General features: G+C 38.0%; 1 protein-coding gene across 2 annotated transcripts; it reads left to right on the top strand.

The window, feature by feature from the left end:
- The first annotated feature begins 2,444 nt into the window (after positions 1-2,444).
- LOC108958171 (disease resistance protein RPV1-like) lies at positions 2,445-14,626 on the top strand. 2 transcript variants are annotated; one of them, XR_005549064.1, is made up of 6 exons: positions 2,445-3,159; positions 6,582-7,109; positions 8,514-9,624; positions 9,744-10,034; positions 13,235-13,660; positions 14,038-14,626. XR_005549064.1 is itself a non-coding variant. In XM_039308208.1 (5 exons), the coding sequence occupies exons 1-5, from the start codon at positions 3,041-3,043 to the stop codon at positions 13,388-13,390; spliced, it is 2,205 nt and encodes a 734-aa protein (XP_039164142.1). In that variant the 5' UTR covers positions 2,445-3,040; the 3' UTR covers positions 13,391-14,047. The 2 variants fall into 2 exon arrangements, 1 of the variants encoding a protein (XP_039164142.1); XM_039308208.1 differs by having other exon boundaries at positions 13,235-14,047.
- The last annotated feature ends 7,150 nt before the right edge of the window (positions 14,627-21,776 follow it).

Genomic DNA, 21,776 nt, shown 5'->3' with positions numbered 1-21,776 from the left:
TATCATCACAAAAAAAGCGTTTACCTAGCGCTAAAGGGTGAGGGGCCCATCTCATTGAGCTAATAATGCAAGAAGTAATATAGAATAATGATTTGCGCGTAAATTATCGCTTTATTACTTCTACATAAAGAACGGTAGATTCCAAAATAGGTACCTGTGCTATTGTTCTAGTTATGTAGATAACGGGATTACACATTTTGCATCTTTCACTTTGTACATTGAGAATCCCTCATTGAAGAGTGGAAGGAACAACTTCATTTATGTGAGTCTAGGGCTTTGTCTTTGGAAATTTATACATTTATAAGGTTCTAAGGTTCTATTGCTGATTTTGTTTATTCAAGTTGAAAATGTTGTTGGTCTCACCGTGTTGGTTGGGGTGAAATAAATTTTTTGCGTTCCCTCAGGACAAGGTTTGTGTCACGAACTCCAATGCATGTGCTCTCGGATCACCTGCCACTCGAGTATATGTGGGTGAGGGGGTGGGTACTGTGGATGTGAATTTGAGCATTTAGAAAATATCCTTCACAATAGGTTTGCGGTCGCCACAACATGTTTTAGAATGCATGAGACAGACGGTGGCTTAACTCATTTTTGGCGGTTTGTCTAGATGACGGTGCAATGTTACCGCTGTAGAATTCTCTAATTAGAAGGATTTGGTCAACGAGTGCTCTCAATTTAACTTATTAGGTAATTTATTCAAAAAGTATGAATTTAGTGACACAATCAAAATGGTATTACCCTGTTCATTTTTGTTTTTGAGTTAGGTGACATGTGCTACCCCATATGTATAGAGTTATATTTCTTAAACATGTTGCTTTGGAATTTGGTGTTAATATGGTACCTTAAATTGATGGCGATTGAACAACCACTCCCACTTTCCCCAATATTTTGAGACCACTTCTTCTAAATTATCTCAACTTGCGAGGCTTTTCTTAATCATATCTCTGCCATTTCTCATGATCAATGCCGCAACACGATGGAAATGGAAACCGACCCTCACTTTCCTACCATTGCTCGTGGACCCCTATTCCACATGGGGTTCTTGCAAGTTCCTTGAAATGCATCATGCCGCGTTTTCCATCATCCAAGTCTGTAGAGTCACTTTAAAATGTGGTGTAATTTTATGTGTTGTGATTCTCTTTTAGAATTTTAGTAGAAGATGAAAGGAAAAAGGAGTTGTTTATACTTTTTCCTCACACTTGGACTTTATAGGACCATTGTACAAGTGATTTATTTTTGTGAGATTCCTATTTTCCCAACACTTATGTTCCAACAAAAATACTTGCATGCATAAAAAAATCCTAGGTTCCATGGGGTTAATACATTAAAAAAAGGACAACTTTTAGCGAATGGTGCCACTGTAGTTGGTGGCAAACTCGCTTTGGATACATATTTATTAACAGCTTATTTGTTGTTGACTCATAAATTTTGGCAACCCAATTAGTTGTTAATCACATAAAAAAAATTATGAATCAACCCCGATACCTAACAAAAAATCAATTATTGCATTTTGCATATTAGGTTCGTTTGTTTAACATAAAATGAATAATTTGAAAAATATTTTAAAAGGAAAATGATTGCTTGTGTCGTTTGAAATAATTAGTTAGTAAAAATACTTTTGTTGCTGATGACAATTTATGTCTATAAATTTTCACAGGCGATGAAAATATTTTGGTTCGTTTATTTTTGTAAAGTGATTTAGACAATCATTTTTTGGAAAATATGCTTCAAATTATTCGTTTTCTACGAAACAAACGTACCATTAATTACATTTTTTTCATGCATTATTTAGATTTTGGCCAAGCCCAAAGTAAGTGGCCGAAATTTATAAATGGAAGAAATGCCAAGGTGGAAAAATTAAATTTATTAGAGTAAATTCAGGGGGATAAAGACAATATCTTAATAAAATATTTTCCAAGGAAATGTCTTTCACAACCATATCACGGCAAGATTGAAGAAAAGAGGAAGAAGTATCGTGGCCTTGCACATTACATGAAACGACAAAAGAAAATAGTACATTAGGCTTTATTTGTTTAACAAAAAATGAATAATTTTAAAAATATTCATTTGAAAATTTATAATTTCAATCATTTATAAAAATAAATTAATTTTTTTATCATTCACATAATGTTAAGTTATAAATAAATGTCAATAATGAAAATATTTTTTTATTAATTAATTATTTTGAGCAAACTTAGTGATTTTTTAAGAGAATATTTTTTTTAATTTGTTTTAATTTTTTTTTTTGAAACGAAAGAAGTCGGAAAAGATCAGACCCAATCTAGTCGCTCGGTCAACGACGCAGAATATCTGAAGCAAATTCTGGGAGCTTTCCGTGAGGTTTGAGAGGGAAAGGAATATTGATATAATATGTAAACGTGAGATTGATAGCTCAAAAAAAAAGTAAAAGTAAAAGAGAAACCCTATAGAAAGAGATAGGAGCACTGGGACGGCAGCTTCTGCACAACCCTCAGACACGCAACACTTAGAAAGGACGGCTCACAATTTGAGAGACGAGAAGAAAAAGAAAGGCGACTGTTCATCGTTCTTAGGGTTTCTTGTTCAGCCGATTTGGTTTAATTTCTCGGAGTCGTTGCTGCTTTCGTCTGGCGGTCTGGTTTGCTTTCTCGTCGAATTTCTCGAGACCTTGTTTGCCGGTGTTGATCTCTGGCTCCTGTACTCCAACTAACGCTACCGCCGCCGCCCCTCACCAGTCACCGCGCTAGCTACCGGCTTGCCCATCGTCGCGCCTCTACCTCGCTTGCTGGCTCAGCACGTCCTGCTGCAGTCGCGACAGCAGCTTTGCCGACTTATTCTAACGCGACAGCAGCAGTCCCTGGCGGTTTCCGGTGACTCCAGGCGGCATCCCGGCTCCACTTGACGCCACCGCTTGCCGTTTTCTTTCCTCTGCTACGCTTTGATCGAACACACACCGTTGCCGCCAAGCAGAGTCCGGGCGACCCCAGCTTTCCAGTTAGACTGCCCAACACCAACAAACCTTTACCGTTGCATCTTTTGTTCTAGCAAACCTGTCTGCAATATGCCGTGTCCTTACTGGATCGCCATCGTTGCTGCTCTGGTCCCGACGTTCTTCCTCATGGGTCGACGTAAAGCTCCCCGCCCCGGCCCCGATTCTCGGAAACAAATACATGAAACTAGGTAATTTCTCGAACCAATTTAATTGTTTGCAATTCTTGATTATCTAATTTGATATTATTCGATTCTAATCTTGATTTGTTTGAGATTTTTAAGCATCTCCATGTTAGGACATTTTCTATTTCAATAATTTGATCCGGGTTATGGATTGCATAAACAAAATTTAAAATAATAATAATAATAATAATAATAATAATAATTTTAATTTTCCTTATACGTCAATTTTAATTCAATAAAAGATTAAATAAATAAATCATCAAACCTAAATGAATATAAGTTGACAAGGTTTCATAAAATTCTGTTTTCCCAATTTTCTTTTAGAAATGCATGTATAATTAAAATTAATATGCACCTAAAAATTGTCAACAACCAGCGTTTTGAGATTTCTTGTTGCTTTTGACTTGTAATAGCACAATAAAGTAACTCCAAAAAAGCAGCATTTTGTTCAATGACCAAAACGATCAGGCCACTCAGAGCATCCTTGAATAGTAGTAGGTTTGGAATCGAGGTGCAATTTTTTGTCTCTCTTTTTAATTTATTTTTTATATTGTCATCTTGTCAAGTAACTCTTTTCCTTTTTTTATAAATGAGAAATTTTAATCTCAAGTAGGTGCCAATTTTTTTTTTTTTTTTTTGGGTTAATATCCTAAAAAACCTCAAACTGGTACATATGTGACAAATTTATTCCAAACTATTTTTGACCATGAAAAACCCCAAACGGATACACCTGTGACAAATTTACCTCGATTGACCATACAAAAACCTCATTTGATATATTTATGACAATTTTACCCCTAAACTAATTTATTTAACCGCATAAAAAACCTAAAGCTGGTAAATTTGTGATAAATATACCATTCGCTAATTTGGATTAATACCACAAAAAAATCACAAAATTGTAAATTGTGACAAACGAAGTGTAAAATCCCAAATTGGTATACCAGTTAACTATTACGTGTCATTTAACTTAATAATTTGATAAAAAAATTAACGAAAACTAATATAGGGTAAATTTGTCACAAGTATACCAGTTTGGGGTAAATTTGTTAAAAGTATACCAGTTTGGGGTTTTTGGTGGTAAAAAAAAAATAGTTTTGGGTAAATTTGTCATAAATATATCAATTTAGAGTTTTTCAAGGTTTTTTAGATACACGTGCTTCATATTTACATTTTACTTAGACTTCGAACTTCCACTTTATGTTTGATTTGACTCCGATGGGCCCCAAGCCAACGGAAGTGAAAACTTATGTTTTTTTTTTTTTTTTTTTTTTTAATATCGATCTTACTTTATTATTATTTTAACTCTAAATCTTAGACTTTTCTTCTATCTCTTTATAAAATGTGAAAATCGAAATTCATATTTTAAATTAAATCGTTTTCACCTCACTTTTCTCTCAATTCTTTTGATAAATATGGAGATTCGAAACTCTCACTTTTCTCCTTCAAAAGGTTCCTTTTAAAAGGGGAAGAGTGAACGGGCAAACCCAAATGATTTAACTGGTGGCTTTGCTTCACCAACACAATATCTTACCCTTTTTTTTTTTCTGGTCATCTTTCTGGAAAAACAAAAAAGAAGGAAAAAAAAGGGTAAAAGCGAAAAGGTGACACATTCCAATTTCAGGACAATGCCATAGTCCATCACAGATAGTGGATTTCCAGCTTTACCCTTTCAATAGCATAAGGGAAAAAAAGAAAATAACCTAGTTTGGAGCTTGAATTGGTAAATTTTATGTTTTACTGTTTGTTTAATTAACTCTTTATTGCTGACACAATTATACATTTTTTTCCCTTGAAATATATATTTTCAGAACACATGAAAATTGATAAGTAATTTACATATAATTTTCTTATACTTGAATAAACATTTTAAATTTTAACAATAAAGTAAATGGTTTTGCTTTCTTTCTTTTTTTGGGTCAGAACAGTTTTGCTTTCTAAAGAGCACAAACAAATAAGTCTTAAGAAAACTACTCTGTTCATCGGGATTACCTCCTTACATTCTATTTTATTATATGTCATTTGTGAAACCAGAATATGCGTATACTTACGCCTATCAATAATTCCCTCAACATTAACTAGACATATTACTTTACCATAAGCTATCCAAAAAATAAAACTTAATCATCACATTTTATTTAATATAACTTTTATAGAGCAATACACGAACGTCAATTTGCCTTCCTAATTTTAGGTTTATTTAGACTTGACTATGGTGGTCCCAGGCCAGCCTTGGAAATTGGAATTTCACTGGACTCAACTATTATAAACTTGCTTGAAATACACGATACCGAATTTCCCATTCGCCAACCAACTTGTGGTGCTTAGGCCATTTCTTAATCCTTTAATCATATATCTACAATTTCTCTCGATCAATTTTGCAACATGACGGAAATGAAACTGAGCCTCACTTCATTTTGCGCATAACAAAATTTCCATTCCAGAAATTGATTTTTGCCCAAAAATTAATTTCTCAATTTCTATTTCCCGGACAAGTTTCTAAGCAAAGAAATCCGTTTGATAACGACTCAAAATTTCCATTTCTGGAAGAAATTCGTTTGATAACAAAATAAAATTTCTATTTCTAGTCCAAATACATAGGAAATCCTCAAATAGAAAATAACAGTCCAAATAATACTAAAACAACATAGGAAATACTAAAATTTCGATCGAGTTCGACGCAGAACGGCCAAGAACAGCGAAACCCCAACCAAGGAAAACAGGAACAAACAAATCGCGCACGAGAGAGAGAGAGAGAGAGAGAGAGAGAGAGAGAGAGAGAGAGAGAGGGTAGACCTCGAATCGGAGAGGAAGGAAGGCACAACCCAAATCCGAACGGAGACACGGATGGAGGAGGCGAGTTCGACAGGACAACCGAAGCAAATTGGACGGTCTGAGGACGGCAACGACGAGATGAGCGATAATCTGACCGGCAAGAGGACAGCGATGACGTCGGAGTCAACAGTGGCAAGAAGGATGGATTCGGAGTTGATGGCGAGGATGGACGGGTTGTTCGGAGTCGACGACGCTAGGGTTTGGTTGAAGCGTTGACAGGAGAAGGAGAAGCAACGCCCAAATAGAAAAGCCTGTGAACGAAGAAGGATGCCCAAATGGAGAAAAGAAAAAATAATTTATATTTTTACCTTGCCAAAAAAAAAAAAAAAAATTCTATTCCTATTTCAGAAACTGAAAAGTTAAAAATTTCAGCTTTTGATTTCTTTGATTTCTCTATTTCTGGAATAGAAATCTATTTCAGAAATAGAAAAATCAAATTGCGTTACCAAACGTATTTCTTTCAAACCTTTTCGGGGAACAGAGAAATAGAGAAATCAAGAAACATAAATTTTATCATGTGCGCCATTAACTACCTAACCGTTGCTCGTTGGCCCCCATTAAAGCATGTCATATTTTTTGTTATTTGCTTTCAGAATTTTAGCGGACGTAGCTAAGATGGAAGAAAAAAGGAACTCTTCTCTGGAAATGGGATCCATGAGCCATGGCTTGTCTAGAACTGAGTACCATGTGTTCTTGAGTTTTCGAGGACCGGATACTCGTGCTAACTTCACAGATTCCCTCTATCATACCCTGCTAGATAAGGGTATCAGTGTTTTCATAGACAAGCAGGGGATTGACGTTGGTGACGAGATCAGTCCCGAGATTTACCAAGCCATTGATGACTCAAAGATCTGCATTCCCATCTTCTCCAAAGATTACGCCTCTAGTAGCTGGTGCCTGCATGAGCTAGAACACATGATGCAGCGTTGGAAAACCAACGAACTGGAGGTGATGCCCATTTTCTATGACGTGGAACCCTGTGACGTGAAGCTTGAAACCAGAGTGTATGCGGATGCACTAACTCTGCATAAAGAAAAACGTGGGGCCGAGATTGTGCAGCGCTGGATGGAGGCACTCAGGGAAGTTACCGGAATCAAGGGATGGGACACCAAGAACACAGGGTATGTTAACTCACTCAACTCCATCTTCCCTTTTCTCCATGTTTCTTTTGCTTGAAGGTGAATTATGATTTAAAAAGCACAATTTTTTCTTAGTTCTGGACCAAAAATTATGATGGATGTCGCTGTGAATTCTACGGGAAAAGTACCAAAAAAGTCTTAAACTTATTGCATTGGTACCAATTCAGTCCTAAACTTTTCAATTGAACCAATTTAGTCCTAAAACTTTTACTATCGATACCAATTCAGTCCATCCAGCCAATTTTCGCCGGCCGACGCTGACATGGACATTGGCCGGTGACCAAATGTTGACGTGGCAATTTTTATGATTTTTAATTATTTTTTTGAATTATTTATTAATTTTTTTCTGTCTTCTTCCTTTGGCAAGCCTCGGTGAGGCTGGCAAGCCGGGCGAGGGTCGCGACCCCGGCCTCTCCCGCAGGCCGTGGCGAGGCTAGCCTCACCCGGATCGGTGTCGGTGGTCGCGGCCCTCGCTCGGCCTCACCTAGGGCCACGGGCGAGGCGACTTAGCCGGCGGGCGAGCCCGCTTGCAGCCTAGGGGAGGTTGAGCAAGGGCCACGACCCTCGGCGGCGGTGGCGGCGAGCGGCTCGACCTCGCTTAGATGCGGCCGAGGCTGGCCTCACCTAGATCTGGGCGAAGCCTCCTTATCGGCGGCCCTTGGAGAGGCCGAGCGAGGGCTGTGACCTTTGCTGGCGGTAGGCAAGGGCTTCGTGGTCCTCACCCAGTGGCCAGCGAGCCTCACCAGAGGCCCGCCGACCACCGCTAGGAAGAAGACAAAAAAAAATTAATAAAAAATAATTAAAAATAGAAAAAATAATTAAAAAATCATAAAAATTTCCACGTAAGTCGGCCACCAGCCGACATCCATGTCAGCGTTGGCCGGCCAAAATTGGCCGGATGGACTGAATTGATACCAATAGTAAAATGTTTATGATTGAATTGATTCAATTGAAAAGTTTAGGACTAAATTGGTACAAATGCAATAGGTTTAGGACTTTTTTGGTACTTTTCCCGAATTCTACACTTCATTGTATCAACTAAAGGATTACCTATCGTCCTAGATTGAATAGAGTCATATTGAATCATGTATTTATTCCATTGTTTGCTGGGTCCAGCGTCAATTTTGTAACTTCATGTTCTTGTTTGATCTTGCAAGTGAAAAAGTTTGCCCCCAATTTGAAAATTCACTTGATATTCATTGCTCGACATAAGCATGATAACCTATTGTCCTAGATTGAACATAACCAGAGAATCATGTATTTATTCTTTTGTTTGCTGGGTCCAACATCAATTTCTTAAGTTCATGTTATTCTTTGATTTTGCAAGTGAAAAAGTTTGCCACCAATCTTGTAATTCACTTGATAATGTTTTGTGTCCTAACACAGCCACGGAGAACTTGCCCATTTGATTGCTCGGAAAGTGTCGGTTAAGCTTAAGGTGTCCTCTGTGCATATATCCGATCATTTAGTTGGAATGGATGAGTCAGCAAATGAAGTAGTAGATTTGCTGAATGTTGAATATAAGGACGTAAGGCTCATTGGTATGTGGGGAATGGGTGGAATAGGCAAGACAACTCTTGGCAAGGTTGTCTACAACAAACTATCTACTAATTTTGATAGTTGTAGCTTCATTTCAGATATTCGAGAAGCATCGCAAGGTTCTAGTCTGTTAAATGTGCAGAGGCGGTTACTCTCTGACATCGTTGGTAATGTAGGGGTTGAACTTTCTAGCATTGATCATGGGAAGAATATGATCAAAAATCGATTTTGCAAAAAGAAAGTTCTTATTTTTCTTGATGATGTAGATCATGAGAACCAACTTATGGCATTGGTAGCAAAGGAAGAATGGTTTGGTTCGGGAAGTAGAATAATTGTTACAACAAGAGACATAAGTGTTTTCTGTAAACTCCAAGATCAATTTGAACATTGCTTGATTTATGAAGTTAAGGAACTCAACAATCTCACAGCTCTTCGACTATTTAGCAAGCATGCCTTTAGATGCAACTCTCCTCCAAATGCATTCTTGAGTTTGTCTGAGAAAGTTATTGCAAAAACCGGAGGGCTTCCTCTGGCTATCGAAGTTATTGGCTCATTGTTATGTGGAAAAAAAGAGGAAAGAGTGTGGCAAGATACATTGAAAAAGATGGAATATTGTCAGCAGAAGGACGTGAAGAAAAAGTTAATGTTGAGTTATCAGGCATTAGATCATCTGCAACAGCAAATATTTCTTGATATCGCTTGCTTTCTAGCTGGACGAGATAAGAGCTATCCATATTACATGTGGGACGGCTGTGGATTTTTTCCAAGTGAGGGGATTGATATTTTGCTTTTAATGTCCTTAGTGAAGATTAGAGAAAAGAATAAACTATGGATGCATGATCAGCTTAAGGACTTAGGCAAGAGCATTGTGTATGAAGAAAATTGCAAAGACCCCACAAAGGGTTCTCGAGTGTGGTGGGATTGGCAAGGTGGTCCGGATATTGTCCAACAAAAGAAGGTATTAGTCTAAGTGCACCCTCGTATTCTTTTTTCATTGCAGAAAACTTGGTCTGTTTTGCCTTTATTTTGGGCTCTATTTGGAACTCCTCAATTTGAACCAACTCTTTCTCAATTTAGGGAACCGGAACTGCTGCAGCGTACTATGATCAATCTGAGGTGCCTCTCCAAGACTTTGTTTTGACATCAAAAGACTTTATTGAAGCGCCAAATATTAGATTTCTTGAATTATCTGATTGGGCCCTCTCTGGAGACTTTGGGGATCTCTTTTCAGAATTGAGATGGCTTACTTGGTGTGGTTGTCCAAAAGAAATGCAGGCAACCAACTTTTGCCCAAAAAATCTAGTCATCCTTGACCTATCGTGGAGTAGCTCAATAGATGAACATTGGGCTGGTTGGACTCAACTCAAGGTATGTATGCGTGTGCAAATAATTTGGGATAACATGTTATATTTTCTCCTAGTCACACCAGCTCTTGTGTCGCACGTGGTTGTCAATCGTCATCCTTGATCTCTTTTTTATTATTATTTTATTGAAGTCTATTGGTTTAATTCATGAAACAACTCTTGGTCTTGAAGAAGGCTTATGACACCAATCCCTCATTCCGTAGGTTTGAAACTTAACCGTTGTGTTTTCACTAGAAAAACATCAAATCAAACAATCAATTTACATTTGTGTCGTAGATGTCATTCAAGAGATAATGCCACTTGTATATCCTTGGTGAAGACACACTTTGGTCAACGGAAAGACCCGTACCCTTGACCACTTTTATTCGTTGATTCAATATTGTGTTCATAGATATTTTGTTTTAATGGAAAGAATTTAACTTGTGCAAATTTTTCAAGTTGCATTTGTCATTTTTACCCAATCAAACAATTAACTTACTGAAAAAAGAAAAAATATGTTATGATTTGGTTGATGGTCATCAATCTACATTGCATTTTATAGTTTTACATTGATATTATGTTATTACTGTTTTACCATTTATGCCGCTTCTTCTCCAATGGCTTTCTTCAATTCAAATTGATTGTAGATGTATGATTAAAGGGTATTGTAATTTGTACATTCTATGTTACTAGTAACTACATTTTGGGTTGCACAATAAATAAATGTAATGATTTGATTAGATATTCATACATATGTCGTGGTTTCTATAATTTGTAGGGTTGTTAGATTGTCTAATGGAATAAATGTGATCGCTTAACGTCATTGACTAACATTACTATTTAAAGAACAATTTATAAACATTCACGTTTTTTCGAGTTCCCTAATCCCCCCAACCAGTTGTCACGAATAATAAATGTTTAAAGTTAAGTGAAATATAAGTAATGACCATCTATAATATACAAGGATGCGATGCAAAACAAAAGCAAACCACGGGGAGAAATTAGCAAATCAATAAAAATTGGCAAATAAATTTGAATATGCAAACTGATTTATTTTGAACATCAATACTGTTAAATGAACAATATACTCTTCTCAGCTTATGTGAAAGCTAATACGGGCCTTATTTTAATAAATGAAATACACAAAAAGAAAAAGTAAAGTGCAAATATAAATTAGTTTATAGTCAGAAAACATGTAAGATTATTTTCTATATTGAAATTTAGAACATATATTCACATAGGAACAACCGTAGAGTTTACAGCCATAAGTACTAGTGGTGGGGACAAAATTGCTAATTTGATGATGAAGTTGGAAAGGAATGTTATAATTATAGGATGTGTTGGCTCGATGGGGAAATAATTTGAGAATACATCTATTTTCTTTTATTTGTGGTTGGGGACAATTGGAAGAAATGAAAAAAGTGTAATGAGGAGTGGTTTTGGCTTAAGTTAGGAATGCATATATAGAGTATTTATAAGGTTATTTTGGTGGAATGCTTGCTTAGTCGATATATTTGCTTATCTCATGCAAAACTAACATAAATTAAACTTGTTGGATATACTTAATCATTTGATAGGTGGCTACAAGATTGAAAGTCCTTAATATTTCGCACTGCAGAATGTTGAAAGAAACTTCTGAACTCTCTGCATTTTTATCCTTAGAAAAATTAATTCTAAAGTGGTGCAAAATGCTTATGAAACTTTTCGACTCGATCGGAATGCTGAAATATTTAGCTGAGTTGGATGTCTCACAAACAAGCATTGTGGAGTTGCCAAATAACATTGTCAATCTAAAGAGTTTGAAATTGTTGAAGATTAACCACAGTCGCATGCAAAAGTTAAAAGTTACCCGATGCCATTGGGATGATGGAGAAACTTGAGGAAATTCATGGAGTAGGTTGCCAGTAGCTAAAAGTGACTCCTAATGATATTGTGGGACTACCATCCTTATAGATTTTGAAATTAACAATAACTCATGTGGAGAATGCACCAAAGCTTCCATAAAGTTTGGTAAGTCTATATCTATCCTCACATGTTTCAAAAAAAGATTCGGAGATCTCCAATTTAGTGAGTCTAAAAAATCTAAAATTATGTTTTTCCATAACATTCTAGGTGTTACCATTTATAAGATTAGTGTTAGTTATATTTTGTCCTTTTATTATTCGATGCGTGGGTAATTTAACAATAGATCCATTTTCTTTTATTTGTTGTTGGGGACAACTTTGAGAGAAGTGTGACGAAGAGTAGAGGTGTGCATGGTTCGAGTGGGCGGTTCTCAACCTAGAACTGGGAACCGCCCGCTAATGACCGGTTCCGAAAAATTGGAACCAGGATCCACCTGTTTGTTGGATGGATCCACCCGGAATCGGACCACCAGTCCGATCCGGTTCCCAGGTGGATCCATGGAACCAGTTCATCTTCGTATCGACAAACCGCTTTCACTTGCTTTGCGAAACAAATTCAGCATTAAGAAGCAACGAACCCCGTGAATTTAGCAGGGAAAGAAAATGCATCCGCACCCACAAATCGGAAACATAAAGTCGACGTTGCGGGCACATACACTGACTCATAAAATTACACCCAGCTAACTTCTATCCATCAAACATGTTAGTTGCATAAAAAATCCCTAATCATATCTCACATGGTACAAAGATATCTTCTTAACTCACAAACTTACAATTACACAACATCCCGAACTCAAACGAAAAATTTGGCAAAAAACCTAGCTAAATACCACATTCAAAGATCATCGAAATAGACAAATCAATAGCCTAATTAGGGTTTGTTTTAGTAATTTTTTTAATATTAAAATTAATTGGTCCGCTCTGGGTGGACGGGTGGACAGATCCGCCCATAGAACCGGGAACCAAACTGGTACTCACCGGTTCCCATATATTGGAATTGAGAACCAGACCGGTTCCCTCAAGAACCACCGGTTCCGGGCGGTTCGGTAATTCCTTTTTCACTTAACGAGTTTTTGACTCCCGGATATCCAGATGACTAATTAATTCTTTATAACGTATTCTATTTTTCCGGGCGATCCGGGCAGATCTCGGTTCTCTTGCACACCCCCAACGAAGAGTGGTTTCGGCTTAAGTTAGGAATGCATATATAGAGTATTTATAAGGTTATTTTGGTGGAATGCTTACTTAGTCGATGTATTTGCTTATCTCTTGCAAGACTAACATAAATTAAACTTGTTGGATATACATAATTATTTGACAGGTGGCTACAAGATTGAAGGTCCTTAATCTATCGCACTGCATAATGTTGAAAGAAACTACTGAGCTCTCTGCATTTTTATCCCTAGAAAAATTAATTTTAGAGGGGTGTGAAATGCTTACGAAACTTTCTGACTCGATCGGAATGCTAAAATATTGAGTTGAGTTGGATGTCTCACTCACAAGCATTGTGGAGTTACCAAATAGCGTCGTCAATCTACAGAGTTTGAAAGTGTTGAAGATTGACTACAGTTGCATTCAGAAGTTACCTGATACCATTGGGATGATGGAGAAACTTGAGGAAATTTATGGAGAGGGTTGCTGGCAGCTGGAAGTGATTCTTAGTGATATTGTGGGACTACCATCCTTGCGGATTTTGAAATTAACAGAAACTCGTGTGGAGAATGTACCTAAGATTCCAGAGAGTTTGGTAAGTCTATGTCTATCCTCACATGTTTCAAAAAAAGATTCAGAGATCTCCAATTTAGCGAGTCTAAAAAATCTGAAATTATGTTTTCCTATAACATTTTAGATGTTACCATTTATAATAGTCATGTTAGTTATATTTTGTCTTTTAATTATTTGATGTGGGGGTAATTTAAGAATAGATCCATTTTCTTTTATTTGTTGTTGGGGACAACTTTGAAAGAAGTGTGACGAAGAGTGGTTTTGGCTTAAGTTAGGAATGCATATACAGAGTATTTATAAAGTTACTTTTATGGAGTACTTGCTTAGTCGATATATTTGGTTATGTTTTGTAAAACTAATATAAACTAAACTCGTTGGATATACATAATCATTTGGCAGGTGGCTACAAGATTGAAGATCCTTAATTTGTCGTACCACATAATGTTAAAAGAAACTCCTGAGCTCTCTACATTTTTATCCCTAGAAAAATTAATTTTAAAGGGGTGTGAAATGCTTACGAAACTTTCCGACTCGATTGGAATGCTAAAATATTTAGTTGAGTTGGATGTCTCATGCACAAGCATTGTAGAGTTGCCAAATAGTATTGTCAATCTAAAGAGCTTGAAAGTGTTGAAGATTAACGACAGTGACATGCAAAAGCTACCTGATGCCATTGGAATGATGGAGAAACTTGAGGAAATTTATGGAGAGGGTTGCTGACAGCTAGAAGTGATTCCTAGTGATATTGTGGGACTACCATCCTTGCGGATTTTGAAATTAACAGAAACTCGTGTGGAGAATGTACCCAAGCTTCCAGAGAGTTTGGTAAGTCTATGTCTGTCCTCAATAGTCTCGGAAAAAGATCCAGAGATCTCCAACTTAGTGAATTTAAGAAATCTGGAATTATGTTTTCCCCTTACATACCTTGTCTGTCCCGGGTCTCCAAAAAGTTACATGTCCAGCCCATATTGTAAGTTAGAACTTTCAATTATCACCATGAAGCTCATATTTAGGTTGCTTTCCTTTGTCTAAAAGAACTTGAACTTGAGAATTGTGACAACCTGCGTTGTGTTGGACAGCTGCCCTCTGATTTGAGGATATTTACAGTTACCAATTGCAGATTTCTTGAAGTTGTGGACTTTTCCAACTTATCTAACTTCAAGAATCTCAAGGACCTCAAAGTATGGGACTGTTCGAGACTGGTTGAAATTCGAGGTCTTGAAAGACTTGAATCATTGAAAAGTCTTTACATCGAATGCTGTGGTCCCTTACTACGCTTACCTGATCTATCCACCTGGAAGGAGCTAACGGAGTGGGATGTTGATGCTCTTGTGACAAATTTGGCAAGAGGAAAACAAGTAGCTCGAAGTGATGATCTCCCACTCTAGCACTTGAAAAAACTTGTAGGATTGGCAAACCCTTATTATGTTGGCTTGTGTTTTATTTGATCCGTGATACTAGTAGGGTCCTTTTTTTTTTTGGTCGTGGGGTATTTCATGTGCCCGAGGCCTCTACTTCGATGAACAAAGGATACATACCCTGTTAGGCCTCTTAGAACTTTGTTGGAACTTTTTGGGCCTATGATATTATTGGGTTTTGACCACGCAATGCAAATCCCAAAACATTGCATCCTATGTAGAATAGCCACGTTCTTGGCCATTATGGAAGTCCAAACTACTTAAATTTCTATTTTTCAACGTCTTTGGAATTTCTATAACCTCTCAGGTTCAACAGTCTCAACTTGTGTTCGAGCAAAAGTCCTAATTTTTGAAAGCAAACTCATATTCATATCGATAAGAAAAAAGAAAAAGAAATAAATGTCGGATATTTTGGCTTATATATAGAAGTATGTGCAACGGCATCGTCAAACCATGCTTCGAATCACTCTCTCCATCTGATGATTTCTTAACTCAATTTCTCATGTGATAGGACTAATCGCTACACTTCAGACAAACAAGTCTTATCCCTATCATCGTCATCACTGACGCCATTCATCAAACTAGTGAAGAAGTCTCAGGAAAATTAAAAATTAAATAAATAAAATGTCAAAATATCACAAAAATGGTGGTCCTAGTCTACTACGTCCAAGCAAGGTTGCGCCTAGGGTCCAGGCAACTTGATTTAGTAATTGGCATGAATTTGTTGGGTCTTGGTCAAATTTGGCAGGCTCTCTGCTATTGGCTTAAAATGATAATTTTGCCATCCCCTCTCAACATGTCCCTGCAAAGATTAAGTTGCAAAAAATACTATGTTAAGTTACATCCCGATTAAGTTTGTCAACATCGTGCTACATTCATTTCCGCTGATAAATTTTTCCATATTTGGCTAATGCTAATTGAATAAAATAATGACGGCTTTTCCAACAAAAAAAAAATAAAAATAAATGATGACGGCCTTAAAACAAGGCAGATCGGGCAATTCATGAGGAGTCCACAGATCTCATGATATGGAGATTCACCTTAGGGTTTAGACAAGTAGGATTAAAGCGCTTAGTGTACAATACAAGTGTCATAATACAAGGCATCGAATACCGAATACGACGTCGCTAACAAGGATTTTATGAGCACCAATGTCGGACAATCCTTTTCTTGTCCAAACATCGCTTTCCTTATGCTGTACTCTCTCTTCAGTGGTAAGACGCCCAGTAAGGTAGTGGCTCTCCAAATCAAGCCACTGCTGATAAGTCGTCGGATCAGTTTTGCGACAGGCAATGCGGCCGAAGCCCTATTTGGCAATTTGTGATAAAACCTTCTACGAGAATCTTCAAGATACCAAACGGGGCCATTCACTATGTTGCCAAGAGAATACATTATGGGCCTTCACCTCTCCTCTGATAGAAGACATGGAACGCTTGCATTTTCTGATTCGAAATGGCCGGTTGTCCTCAAACTAGGCAATTCACCATTCATTTAGCTACTCTTTATGATGCTAATCTCTAAAGTTTCATATACAACACCCTGCTCCACGTTCCAGCACAAACGTCGAATACCTTGTCCTTGTACCCACAGTTGCAGAATTTAGCCTGTGTTTCAAAATACAATGTGGGGTATCGGTATTTTGTCGCCACTGACCACCAGTGCTCTCCTGAAACAACGTCGACTCCTGTGTAATTTGTTGCTGATCCTCTTCCCCATGCTGGTGCCACACATACATTGGAGATGGATGTTGAGTTAGCAAAGGGAAGGTTACTGGGGTTCCCTTTATCTATCTCCTGCTTCGCCCATTCTCGAGATCAATGTGTTGTAAATCTATTTTAGACTCTAAGATCAGTAATGTGGTCAATGTAATATAAAACCTCTCGTAGAAATTTCACGTTTGATGTTGCACACTATCACGCGTAAACAATCCACCATATGGACCGCATACTAGACTCGTTCTTACTTGGTCTATGACATTAATAGGGTATCACATTATTGGGGTCTGACCATGCATATGGATCCAAAAAACTGCATCTGACAGAGAGGAATGTCATAATACGGGGGAAATTTGTCAAAAAAGTATGGTCTGAACGGCAGGCTACGGACCTCATCTCGCACGGCACACAACCCCAAGCAAAGGCCAAGACACCTCAATGCATCTATGTGCCACTGGGCTGATGAGGACCGGCCCGAGACACTTCACAATAATGTTAATGAACCAATAGCCTTGCAAATGCCCACTATTAAGCATGCACACAATTTTGACAGCTTATTGAAAGTCATAAATTCTTTAAATAGTAGAATCTACAACCATTTATAATTATTTATTTATTAGTTTTTATAATTTATAATATATTTTTATTCTCACAGTAAATTAAAGATTGTCATCTAATTATTTTTCTTAATTTTTTATTTAACTCAAAAATGGTTTAGAAAAGTTCAAAAAGTCGAGGTGATGCACCCAAGCCATAAGGACCCATGAGGGCTGGCTTGAGGTTCATCAAATGACTAAGTCAAGACCAACAACTCACCAGCCATATTTGTTGGATTATTCGCCGCAAATAATTTCTTCATCATATTTGTACTCTTGGTAACCTCATCATGCACAAAGTAATACCGTATGTCGACATGTCTTGTGCTCTCATGATACATCGTACTCTTGATCAACTAGGTCGCACTTTGGTTATTACCAAAAATAACGGAAGCTCCCTCCTACTTCACTCCAAGTTCTGTAATCAAATGCTTCAATCAAAGATCTTCTTTTACCATTTCCGCTATTGCCATGTACTCCATTTCGGTGGTAGACAAATCAATTTTATCCTGCAAAATTGCTCTCCAACTAACTGAAATCACTTATGTAGTAAGAATCAACAACCGAATGTCCTATATTACAATCTTTATTAAATACCAGACCCACATTTGAGGTACCTTGGATGTACCGAAAGATCTATATCATGGCTTGCCAATGAGCTTTACTCGAATGTGCCTTATATTTACTCACAACACTAACAGACTGTGAAATATCTTGACGAGGGCAAACCATAGCATATATGAGACTATCTACAGCATTAGAATGCGAAACTCTGGACATCTCATCTTTCTCTTCTTTAGTTTTAGGCAATAAAGAAGTTGAAAGCCTAAAATGGAATGCCAAAGGAGTATTACCGGTTGGGTATTCTTCATACCAAAGCGTTCGAGCACTTTTTCATTATACTACTTCTGTGAAAGGTAAAACTTCCCAACTTGTTTATCTCTACGAATCTCCATACCAAGAATTTTCTTGGTAGCTGCAAGATCTTTCATCTCAAATTCCCTACTAAGTTGCCTCTTCAAAATTTGTATCTCACATATGTTCTTTGATACAATAAGTATGTCATCTACATATAATATCAAATAAATAAAAGAGCCATCATGCAATCTCTTATAGTACACACAATTGTCATGCGTAATTTGTGAATAGTCATGACTTAACATAAATCTATCACATCTCTTGTACTATTGCCATGTAGATTACTTGAAACCATATAAAGAACGTTTCAACCTGCAAATGTGATCTTCTTTACCCTCAACAACAAATTCCTTGGATTGAGACATATATGTTGTCTCTTTAAGGTCGCCATATAAAAAAGTGGTCTTAACATCAAGTTGCTCAAGTTTCAAATCATAAATGGCTACTAACACGAGTAACACGTGAATGGAATTATGTTTCACAACTGGAGAGAACAATTTACTGAAGCCGATCCCCTTCTTTTGACTAAAATGTACCTTGAATTTTTAATCTTCAACCTCTAAAATTTGCTCTTTTCTTTGAAGGCCTATTGGTACCCAAAAACTCTTTTGCGTTTAGGCAATTTCACAAAATCCCAAGTTTGGTTCTTATGGAGAGACTATATCTCTTAATTCATCACAACAAGCCACTTCTCAAATTTAGAATAAATAGTAGCTTCATGAAATGTAGAAGGTTCTTCAATACCAAGCTCTTCAATTACTGTAAGAGCATATGTTGCCAAATAAGCAAAACCATATCTTTAGAGAGGCTTAATTTGTTGTTTAGCCCTCCTTACAACCATACTCTAAGGTTGCTTAATTTTTTCTACTTCATCTTGTTGTGACCTACCCCTCGGGGGGAGGGATAGGTTTAGGGGTATTACCTAAAGGACGGACCTAAGGCCCATGATTAGGCGCGGGCTCTCCCAAACCCATACCTCACGTGACATTGGAGTATTCTAAAGAATTTCGCAAAAATGAGTTGCCATTAGCCTATGGGTTCTGCTAGAAACCAAGTGAGGTATGAGAGTATACCTCACTTCCTACGCAACTAGACAATCTAGGGTTGGAGACTTGATTATACTAATTAACCAATTAGTGCCATTTCGGTATCTAATCTTGTTCATTTTAAGATAAAAGATTTTTTTCAAGCAATTTGGATTGATTTCATACCTATCCACTAACATGTGAGATGATCATGCGGATGTGCAATCATTAAAATAACAATCATAGCTATCAAGATTCTAATTGCAATAAAATTCAACACATGCAATTAAACATAATTAAATATGCAAATTAAACACACGATATAATCAATATACGAGCAAATAAAGGCCTATATACACTAAGAGTGCAAGACATAGCAATTCCTAACCAAATCCTACACTTTTTGGATTTTTGAAATTTTTTGAAATTTTTTGAAAAATAATATTTTTATTTTTAAAAAATAATATTAAAAAATAACTCTACCGAGCCGGGTCGGGTCGATTTGACCCGGACCTGGGTTTTTCCGATCGGCTAGGATTGGGTCCGGTTGGAGATCCTACCCGATTTCGGTTCGATTGGGGGGGCCGAGTCGATTGGCCCGCTCGAAAGACAAGGGGTTGGGCCCAACCACCTCCGGTTGGGCCATCACTTAAAATGGGGTTGGGCCTGGCTTGTGGGCCTAACCCCTCTTTTGCAAAAATGGGCCCACCGCGGGCCCACCACAGATCGATAGCCCAAAACAGCCATGACCCGATCAAAATTATTCAAAGCCCTACGGCTCACGATCCGGGCTCGACCTGGCTTCTTCTTCGTGGACCCGGATTCTGTAGCCCTCAAATCCAGCAATCTGTGGCGCCGAGGGGGTGGCTAGAATGTCGACGGTGGCGACGACTCATCTAGCAACTACCGGCTTCTCGAAAAAAGAGGCGGTGATGGAGAGGCTCACCTGATATAGCAGCGACAACGTTGGGTGGCGGCGGCGGCGGTGGCGGCAAAGACGGCGTCAAGCAACATCGACGAGTAGAGGTGCAGCGTCATGGGTCGCAAGCATCGGCTTTCGGAGGGTAGCGGTGGCGTGGCGAGGGGGCTCGGATTGCTGGCATCGCAGCAGCAGTGGTGGCACGGCGAGGGTTGCAATGGCAATGGCATCAAGGTCGGAGGGCAAAGGCTTGGACGGCGTCAGGGTCGGACGACGACGGCTCGAACGGCGTCGGGCAGATTGCAAGGGGGCTCGGTCTACGATGGCTCGAACACATCGGGGTTGGAGGGCGGTGGCAGCTTGGACGACATCGAGCAATGTAGATGACCTTCCTCCTTCGGCTTTCCCCTCCTCCCTTTCCTCTTCTTGCTGTTTTTTTTCTTTCTCACGGTGCTCTCTCCTCTCCTTCCTTCTTCGAGCTCAAATCCAACGACAATGGAGGTTTTGGCGAGCGGGAATGGCCGCCCTAGAAAAGCGTCGCTCCTTCTCTCCTCTTCGATCTCCCTCTATGTGTTTCTCTCTCTATCTGTTCTTCGTCTTTTCTGCCTCTCTCCATTTTTTTCTCCAGGGTTTCTTGCGAGAAGATGGAGGATGGAGAAGGCAGGTTGGCGTGGGCTCGACCAAAGGGGAAACGGGCGGGCGCACGCGAGAGAGAGGCGAGCGGTGGGCCGGGCCAATGCCAGATCCAGCCTGACCCAACCTCTAGGAGTTTTTTTCTTTTTCTTTTTTTTTTTCTCTTTTTTGTTGTTGTTTTGTTGTTTGTTGTTTTTTTTTTTAGTGACTAATTCCTAATTTTGTATGCAATTGAGTCATAAATAAAATATTAAAATTTAGGTGTCAACAATCTTTGATAAATATGAGTCTTGTTGCTCGTTGTCACTTTGTGGTTGAATAGGAACATCTTCAAATATTTTTCGTGAATGTTCTACATGAAGCTCCACCTCTTTTTGAACATTCTTCTCCTAGATACGTGTAGATCCAATAACAACTTTTCTCTTTTCAAGTATGAATTATTTTTATCAAAAGTAACATCTCTACTAATTATAAACTTTGATAACCGAGGGTCAGAAAACCATAACCTATTTTTTTAACCTTGTCTACATAACCAATGAAAATACACTTCTTAGCACCAGGTTCAAGGTTACCCTCTTTTACATGATAATAAGCAAGGCATCTAAATGTTTTTAAACCATAATAATTAGAAGGTTTACTTGACCATATCTCATTAGGAGTCTTATATTCAATTGTAATTGAAGGAAAACGATTCACCAAATAACATGTCGTATTCACGGTTTCAGCCTAGAAAATTTTCCCAATTCTAGCATTAGAGTGTATACACCTAGCTCTCTCCAAAGTTTCCAAAGTTCATGCGCTTTGCCACCCATTCTGTTGAGTTGTATACCTAACTATTCGATTTCGAACAATCTTCGAATCTTCACAATACTTATTGAAATCACATCTGCAAAACTCAAGATCATTGTCCAATG

Source organism: Eucalyptus grandis, chromosome 3, assembly GCF_016545825.1.
Source record: "Eucalyptus grandis isolate ANBG69807.140 chromosome 3, ASM1654582v1, whole genome shotgun sequence".
NCBI lineage: Eukaryota > Viridiplantae > Streptophyta > Magnoliopsida > Myrtales > Myrtaceae > Eucalyptus > Eucalyptus grandis.
Note: the sequence above shows the minus strand (reverse complement) of the source record. Positions and strands in the feature narration are given on the sequence as shown.

Excerpts from the sequence above, each read along its gene's own strand:
- LOC108958171 (XM_039308208.1), top strand. The coding sequence starts at position 3,041 with ATGCCGTGTCCTTACTGGATCGCCATCGTTGCTGCTCTGGTCCCGACG. Across the intron at positions 7,110-8,513 it reads TGGGACACCAAGAACACAGG|CCACGGAGAACTTGCCCATT; the intron begins GTATGTTAACTC and ends GTCCTAACACAG. Across the intron at positions 10,035-13,234 it reads CTGGTTGGACTCAACTCAAG|GTGGCTACAAGATTGAAGGT; the intron begins GTATGTATGCGT and ends ATTATTTGACAG.